Source organism: Opisthorchis viverrini (genome assembly GCF_000715545.1).
Source record: "Opisthorchis viverrini unplaced genomic scaffold opera_v5_3, whole genome shotgun sequence".
NCBI classification, from domain to species: domain Eukaryota; kingdom Metazoa; phylum Platyhelminthes; class Trematoda; order Opisthorchiida; family Opisthorchiidae; genus Opisthorchis; species Opisthorchis viverrini.
Window position 1 is genome coordinate 2,449,240 of NW_008751659.1, and position 9,498 is coordinate 2,458,737.

Below are 9,498 nucleotides of genomic sequence, written 5' to 3' on the forward strand. Positions count from 1 at the left end.
GTTATGCTGGCTTGGCTACGTCGACCGACTTCTTCGGAAGGCACTTTTCACACAACCACCTGAAGGGTGGAAGTGAGCCAGAGGCAGTCAAGTAATGACTTGGCAGCGAAGTATAAAAGTCATTACCAGCAAACTCAGCTGCGCTGGTAATTGCCGTCTTCCTGGATGGGGACCCCGAGACGGGCCACATCAATGACTGGAGACATTGTCAGACATGGCCCAGTCGCGCCCTCATTGGTGTTCGTGCATCCAAGCTATTGCCTTCAACGCATAGCTCACTTCCCAATTCACCCACTTGACAGTCCACTGACAGTGCTGTATGTACGCACTAATTTATCAGCTCCACCTTCCTACAATACGCAGCTACTTACCTCACCTCCCCGAATTATCGGTGAACCAAACTGTGGCAGCTACAACCACTGTAACACAAGTACGAAGTTATTATAGCTGATAATGATGATCAAGATGACGATCCAGTAAACCGATTGCGGCTCATCAGTGGAATTGTATTTGAAAGTGCTCATCCCAGGGGCTAATCAAATCCTTTTCACATGTAAGTGAGTCGTTATTATCAGTTACTGTTTCCCTCAACAGAGGCTCCCCGTCCGTCAAAAAGCTACTTTGACACATTAACGGTATCTCGTCTTCTTCAACGCTTCAGCATTCTGGATCCAATAACTATCTGTAGTCGCACAGGTGGTCTTTTTACCTGAGGTTTGGCGGTTCCTCTAGAGGTGGCATAGCTTCGAGATGTAGAGCCAAAGTCTATTTAGATGAATCATTCCACAACCCCAGCACCAAGCATCTTGCAGGGTTGTGAACAGTACCTTCCCGTAAAAGCCAAAATCATAAGCGGCATTGTCCAAAACGGATTTCACCAGGTGGTGCTGCTTGACTTGTTTCAAATCGGCGTCCGAGAGTTCTTCGATTATCAGGTATTCTGTGAAGTCCTTAAAAGTGTAACAAGAAGCAGCAACGAACAAGCGCGTGATCCGAAAACAAATTGGTGTTCCAAAATGACCAACTATCCGTAACTGAACGACGTCATCTATAGCTGGTGGCAGTTTAGCCTATCCGCATCGAACGCTGGCTCGCATACGCGGGACGCGATGTTGTCAAGCGGCTTCGGATGTTTCGGAAATTAGCACTGCACTGTGGTCAGCAGAATAAGCTTATCGTTGTCAGTGCATTAGGATTCCACTCCTAAACAACCGCCCATTTAAGCGTCAGCAGCGTTAATTCTCCACACTTGTCTATTCATGCCCACGGCAACCGCATGGGCCCTTGGCCCGCCGTAAGAAAGCACTCAATGCACCGTAAAATCTGTGTTTGAGTTTATCAGATCTATCGTCGTTTGAGTGCAAGCAGAGACGATGAACAGACAGCGATTATCGGCGCGTCTACGGAATACTCTTACAGACGTTCTCAAACGAACCACACAGAGACGACTATCAACGGACATCACCAGAGCTGCGTAAACAGCAGCGAGAAGTTGATGGGGTTTGAACGATGATTTCGAAGTGGCTATGGCCGTGGCGACCGAGTCAACTGTAGCTATTTCGGCTAACGACAATGGGCGGTGAACGGATCTGTCAGTCTTCAAGAATGTCACTAGCAACGGCGGGAATTGAGGAAGAACGAACACGAAAAAGAAGAAAAATAAAGGCTTCAGCAATCGTCTGCTTTACTTACCCATCTTGCTGTGTACTGCAAGTAAAGCGACCCATCTGGTGGCACCAAGTAACGGTTGATGTGGCATGAGACTATCCGTAAATGTGTAATTCACTGTTTTATGTGTGCTGAGGTACTGCCAGGGAGTCCAGACCTAGACGGGAGGACGCTCAGGGTCCTTAACTAAAGTCTTTCACTTGAAAGCCTAACCGCAAGACAGTGCTGGTTGGCCTAAGACCATCATGGCAGCCCAAATGTTTAAGGAGTAAGTCGCCACACATGTTCCAAACATCAACCTAGAGGACCAGGAGGCTGTGTTAGTCAGACCTGTACCCAGTGACCAAGCTGGTGTGACAGGTTCATTGACCGCCACATGTGCACTTTTCAGTATAGCTCAGTAGGTTATGGGAATGCACAAACCGTCACACCGAGGTAAGGCCCTATCTCTTCGTGACAGGATAGCAGTAAAAACGAAATTAAAAACCTAGAACACAAGCCAGAGGACTTTAGTGGCGCATTACCTAAGGTTGCTAAAGTTATGGGCAGAAATTGCAGCTGCCTACCAGCATTGGAGACTACTTTTACACACAGCACTTCCATAACATACGTTTTAGTAGTGAAGTCAAGCTAGATAGTACTGAGGACGTTTTTACATGGGTCTACATCATGTTCCTGTGCACGTTACGTGTTAGAGGACAACAAGTCCGTTATCACTGAATAACCACGTTTGTCTCAATACACTGTGGGGGGTATGAAGTCACGAGTACCTTTCAGATCTTCGGAAGGCCTGTCTTCCGACGATAGCAGTTTAAATGCACAATCCAAAAATAACAAAGTCGACAAACGCAATATTATTCAGAAGTGATAGATCCTAAGTTTAGAGTGCACGCTGAAGCTCTTTGTCCGACCGTTCTGCGAAAGTCGAGTTTGGGATACAATATGCATAATCCAGCGGAGTGTGAAATGGACTGGATTGTTGTTAAGATTGCAATGGTCGAGTGTATAAGCAAGACCCCGTATGCCGTGACCATGGGTCAGTTGAAGTGTAAGAAAAAACATTTTTCTAACTACAAAGAAGCAGCAGAACTATCACCGAAAAGTGTTACAGATATAGGGAGTTACTGGCTTCAAATCGTGGGTGGCTCGAGAGTAGAGTTACACTGAAGAGCTGGCAAATTAAACGATCCTCCTATGGAGCACAGTGAAAATCTACCTCAGATAGTTCCAAGTGGCTAGAAAGAACTTACATTGGGCAAAACATACACATACAGCATCGGATTCAAGGACCCCAAAGGTCTGGTGGGGCGCCCACTTGAAAGCACCTTGACGGTAGACTGAAGTTGGTTCAAATTGAAGCGTGTAAAGTAGGCATCAATGCGAACGGGATAAGGGGCTACATGTTTTGAATGGCGCCATAAAGCCGGTTCCGAGGCTATTGTTTGTGAACAACGTTGCTCGAGTTCTGATACCAAGCCTTCATGCCCATAGCCTGGTTTGGAAAATAGCAACCAAAGAGGGGGAACTGCTTGAAAGATTTAGAAATTCGTGGAGATGAGAGTCTAGCTTTCATTGCTTTCATTAGTAGACATGGTGTGGGCTGTGAAGCAAAGTGGTTCGAATTGAGAGTGGAGGGACACTAAATATACTCCAAAGTAGCTGGCAGGAATTTCACGTGAGGTAGACGTACTCTCCGTTCTTTTACGGTTAGTAACCATTCGTATTATCCATTAGACAGCACGATAAGAATATCGCGTCTGGTATTCAGTCCTTGGCCATAGTTACAAAAGCGATTCACCTCGATTTCAACTACTCTCTCGATTTGACATACCGCATATCTAGCTCACAGCACCGTCAAGATCCCTACCTTGCCTGATAGCATGGGAATTCATATAACACTGCCTGCATCCAATTGCTCTTCAAACGAGAACCTCCAATTCATACATATTCAGGTTACCTGATGGAAATAGAAAATACCTTTAGGCGCTCTGTAAGAGTTCATAAACTAAAGAATGTTACCAGAACGAATCCCAAAGAAGTGTTGTGGTGTGAAACGCAAAAGATGAACTTTGGCTACTTAGCTATTTACCAGCACTAACCTACATTCTTGGAACCGAAGAAGTGAGAAATAACGAAAAATGACTACGCTGATTTCTTACATGAAATTACTGGTCTCGGGATCGGATCCATTGGTGCTTTCACCACAAAAAAAGTACAAATCGCCCGCCCATCAACAACCAGCGTTAATCGTTAGTCCAATTCAGCAGAAAATTTTGCTGAAAGAGAAAAGGTAGCATAATAAAACATTCACAGACAGTCACTACCACAGCTAACAAGACGTTTAATCATGCTGGAAGTCACTGGTTAAGGACATTGTTGATGCCCGTGTCAAACCGTCTTTCAGACGAATACAAACAACTTAGAGTAATGTCAAGTAATAGCATCTACCCGACGATAAATGTGACGAAAAACCCTATTCATCACGTGTCAGTAACCATTACGAACAGGTGCTAATCTGAAGCATACTAGTCGGGTAGACCATACACGCAATATTTGGATTAAATAATTTCAGACATACAGTCCGCTAATCTAAAGCTGACTAAACTTTCCTGTATCCAACGAAAACGAACACAAATTCAGATGGTTTTAACCCCCATGCGATGGGGCTTTGAGACAAAAACGCTGAAAGCATTTTCACCCGGACGAAGAACCAACTAAACAAGGCCCATCAAGGAATTTTTTAGCATGGAAGCATTTCGGAGTTTAAGTTGGTTTAAAAGCAGCTCGCAAATGTACATTCTTGGCAACAAACAAATGCAGTTGACGAGCCATTACCATACTGTATTTTGCTCAGGTAATCTAAGGGCTGACAATACAGTAGCAATTATTTACGATAACCTTCCACCTAAGAAACAATCTGAGACTCCGACCAAGCGAACTCTTCCAGTAGTCGAACTATAAACACGGTCTTCATGAAGTAATTCCCAAAAGGAAACAAAACCAAACGACGAGTGGTTGAGATTTTCGTCTGTCACTTTGAATTCATTGCCTTCGCTGGATAAAGCGGGGTGGACTGAGTTCTCGCCAATCAAAATACAGTGGACCTGTTGTATGAAATGCAAACGATTGCTGTGATGAATACTCCACCGAACGGGTCTCCTACCTAAAAGAACACGGCTGCATGTCTTCGCAAAAATGAGGCAGACTGATCTAACTACTGTGCGCAACTGTACTGTACTGTACTAATTCACACTCATCCATATTGACCAGCTAAAAACAGGCAAGTAACACGAAAAGCGAAGCAAAGGTTCAAAAGAAAGCTAGTCCAGGCGAACTATGATCTGCTTCAAACCCACAGATCAGTTGATGATCTGTCTGATTTGAAGAGAAGCTTCGGCAGTCTTCCGTAACGCAATTTTTTCGCACAAGTTTGGTATATTCATCCGACAAGGAAACTTACAGAGCTGGAAAAATGGTCTTTCCATGAGGTCCTATTCTAACTTCGTTTTCGGGCCTAACCGAAACTCCCGAAGACAAAATGCTAATGTGCTTGATCGTACTCTGATGCAAAAACATCGCGACCTGCTAGACAACTCGACATAAATCGTTCAAATTCGCACCCAGTGGGAACTGTTAAAAGGCCGATTTGTGGATAAAGTTCAAAATCAGGGCATCGAAATTGCTACTAAAAGAATAGACTGCAGCTAATTTTGGAAAGCCATAACCTCACTTGAGATGACGGGAATACCTGGTGCCCGAAAAAATGACATGGGGAATTAGCGAAATACACTCATCTGCATACCATTTTGGTTTTCACTGGGGACCCAACTGATTCTCTCATTTACGATGTTCCTCTTCAACTGAACGTGTGGCACCAACCCATCTCAGATTTCGGCTTGTACGATACTCCAGTATCACAATACATTGTATGAGCATACTTCGCTAACTTCGTGCAATTTGAGTTCAGTTAAAACATAAGGTTAAGGGAAACTCGGGGACTGCGTCTACCTGATCAATGTCAAAGAAACAAGTTATGGTCAGTCGAACAGTTTTCAGCAATGACGTGAGGGATCACCTGAACACACGTATGCGAGAAATTTTGCGGCGCGATACATTCAAGTGCTACAAAAACAAGCGAACGATTCGAAAGAGGTTGGATTATTTCAGCTCATAGATAAGAACTCGCGCAACATATGGAGGAACGTTCGTTAGGGAGATTAGCCTCGGAGGCCCCAACGTACTCACATCAGGCTACCAACTAAACGTAAGCGAATGACCAAAATATGTTCTGCTATGTGATCAGCACCTGCCTAGCATATTAACACTAACCACGCGGTATATGCAATGCCGCCAGATTGTCCACTACCATCTTACCGGTCCGCTAATGGTCTACCCTACGAACCTTACAATACTAAGGTGCGCTATTACACCGAAACTTAAAGAAATTATGGGATGACCCCGGTAAATGACCGATGCCGGTGCCAATTGCTTTGGTGTTACCTTCGAATCAACCAATCGCTTATTTCCTTAAGTTCACAACGGCGGCAAGTGTTTGCAAGCAGCATCGCATAACGTCTGTGTGACCGACTGTGGTTGGTTAATATGTGGTCCTGCGGCCCAGACACTTTTGATCATGAAGCCTGTCTCTGCAGGAAAAACTGCAGTATGGAGTCGCGGTCTAAGCTGCTCTTCGCAGTCGTGCCGCAAATCTTTCATGATTCAGACTAGGAACAACGGGGCGAGATGGGTTAGTGTTAAGAGCGCGAATTTACTGACCGGAAAGTCCGTGATCCGAACCCGACCTCCGCCTCTCGATTTCCCCTGTCTAGGCTTGGGCAACCTGGCAGTATCCCAGCCCTCGGGCTTCGTTCGGGTGGCATGGCAGTCAGGCACCTAAATGGTGCTACAGCTGAACGATTTTTATAGGAACAAAGAGTCTGTTTTCTTGCTGACGCCTGGAATAAGTTCGAAACTCAGGTGGGGCTGGTTATCAGCCCGAACGGATATGGGAGTTTATCTGTTCGGGTGACAACCTTTTAGTGTCTATGGGCTCGCAGTTTATTCGTGACCATCAGTTGAAACAATTATGCCAAAATCTGATACGGAACCATTCGAATACTTATGCACTACCATACACTTCAGTAACCTATTGCAGATCAGAGTTGCATCCTCGCTCTTGAGTAAATAATCGTATCATCCCCGCTGCGAGTTGCTACGTTCCTTCAAGGCTATATTTCATGGATGACTAGACCTTACCTTCGTATGGTAGTTTGTGTGCCTCTGTAACTCGCTGAGCTATACTGAGCAACTTCATTCCTGCTACCCGAAAACACCTACTATATCTTTGGTGCATTACCACGGGCAATGGCACGTTACTATTGCTGCCACACACGCCAATGTGCGAATGTCTTCAGCGATTCTGAGGTTTAGCCTTGTAACTGTCTTGGAGTGGGTTAGATATGAACAGACAAAAATAGCTTAGCAACGATATGATGACCGCGGGCCGTTTCCATGCGCAGTACTAAGTTTATAGTCAACTGAAACCATTGGCTACATGTCCACCACACATCAGCCAGTCCAAAACTCCAGTCAACCACACCGTTATTGGCGGCGTGGATCAGTCACTACGTGCCGCTCGCTTTGAACCCCACCCCGAGCTTGCATCAAGCACCTGGTCCCAGCGGTCTTCCTTTGCATTCAGCGCAAATTCGCACATCTTGCCCCAAGGATAAAAGCAATCAAGGGTTTGAAGGTAAAAAAATCTACCGAAATTGTATTCCGCGACAGGTTTTGAATACATAAAACGCAATTACCCCAATCGTATGGCAGGTTGAACATTCCGCTTGCGAAACACTGGAAGCAATTCTATCGATGCCCTGGATTCCCGACAACGCATTGATCGTGCCTTAGACTCTGAAGCACACTCCGGCTGGTCATGAATAGAGGCCATCAGTGCCGCCAGGCAAAAAGTGTCGTGACAGAGAGGCTTATGGATTCAGAGAGTTGAAAGAGGGTGGAAATCTAGAAACATCAGGAAATTATTGCGGCTAATCCGCGAAACAACCCCTCCCCGAAGAACAGTCCCTAAACCTCCGGGTCAACATTTTCAGCGATACAACCGCTGTTCATGCGGAAATGTGACCACAAACAAGACAGCGAACAATGGAGGAGGGGCCTCAGACTGCTTCGGAAACATACGAATGCATTTGATCCTCAAGCGTCGCCCCGATGTTGAACAGATGGCTTAACATCACTTATGCTTGTGGACGGAAATGAAGTCGTCAGTCGGTTGCTGTTTTACTTGCATGTCTCTATTTAGGAGTGTAGAGCCAATACATCCGAGAGAAGTGAGACAATGGGTTTATTTTTAAACAAGACGCTACCAATAAATGTAGATATCACATTGGACAGCGGTCTAGAAGTTGTTGTAGTAAGACTCCAACAGTAACTTATTTGTCGTGCTCCTGCGACCCAAAACCACCAAGATTCCAGCCAGGAAGCTGTGTTGACCCGATAGGGAAGTGACTATGAAACAGCATGCATATTGGCGACCCGGATGATCCGTGTGTCTTGCATTCAAAGATCATCATCATCATCATCGACACCATGGCAACAGCGTTGAACACCGATGCTTCACTGCCGTAAAACCATGACTTATTTGAAAGCCTTATTGTAAAGAAAAGCGCAAAGGCGGACGGGGAAGGGTCTCAGTGCTAGCTTAACACAATCATACCGACTTGCCTACACCTCCAGACACACATTGGGCAATCCGGATAGAAACTGACAACAAGAACGCCACTGACATCGGTTGGTAGCCATATCTTGCAGGGTCTCCAATCAGACGCAGCGAGAATTACGCGGTCCTCACCCTGGAAGGCGAGTAGTACCGACAGCACCCAAGCGTTTCGTGATCTCCTTCATGCTCCTCTGCCAAGTCAAGGGTTGGCCACCTCTCTGTTTACGCCACTCTGAGTTGGGCATCGAAAACAGAACTGTCTTCAGCAAACTATGGTTGGACATACGCAACACAGACCCCAACCAACGCAGCTTCTGGTGCTGGACACATTCTTCAATGGAAGCACCCATTGCACAACCGCAAACGCGCTTTTTAACTGCCCCGTTACGGATTCACCGACAACAACCCGCGCGAGCTATGGTCCTGAGATAACAATTGTCGAACACCTGAAGACATCTCAGTTCCGCTGCTCGAACAGGCCACGTCTCGAAGTCATGCAGCAAAACAGCCCGGATACATCACTTTGACGTCATAGGTATCTCTGATTAGAAAACGCGACCCGAACCTTGCGGATTCGCGCATTGACCTCATCTGCCACATTGCAATCAGAACTAATACAACTTCCAAGAAGCGTAAAACGCTCCACAACTTCAAGTGCCTCTCCCCGGATTGTAAGTGGCGTGTTAAGTTATTGCATGTCCAGGAGCAGGACCCACTTTGTGGGCGCAAATTGCATACCAAAGGACGGAATGACTGTGGTCAGTTCATCCAAGGATACTTGCGCCTTCTCCTCCTCTTCGAACATGAGGACGATGTCGTCTGCATATTCCAAACCGATGAGGTTTTCTTCACAGGCTACTTGAACACCAGGGTTTTGGAGACCCTCCAGCGTTCGTCTCATTATTTCATCGATCACAAAGTTAAAAAGGAATGGAGAGAGTGGGCATCCCTGACGGACACCACTTTGCGTAAGGAAGCTTTTGGAGACCTCTCCGTACACTCTCACACGTCCGGAAGTCTGAGGATACAAAGAATGTATTATGTTTACAAACTTCCGGGGCATTCCTTGATGGGCAAGCGTCTCAAGAAGAACA

At 45.9% G+C, this 9,498-nt stretch overlaps 1 protein-coding gene across 1 annotated transcript in view; it reads right to left on the reverse strand.

The window, feature by feature from the left end:
* The window catches only part of T265_00332 (hypothetical protein), a gene marked incomplete at both ends in the record, with an annotated part of 40,753 nt that extends 32,280 nt beyond the window's left edge, over positions 1-8,473 (reverse strand). Inside the window, 4 exons of the mRNA XM_009164077.1 lie at positions 2,919-3,160; positions 3,828-3,944; positions 6,441-6,623; positions 8,402-8,473. Coding sequence (XP_009162341.1) covers positions 2,919-3,160; positions 3,828-3,858 — 273 coding nt within the window. The remainder of the gene's footprint in view (positions 1-2,918; positions 3,161-3,827; positions 3,945-6,440; positions 6,624-8,401) is intronic.
* Positions 8,474-9,498: the final 1,025 nt, after the last annotated feature.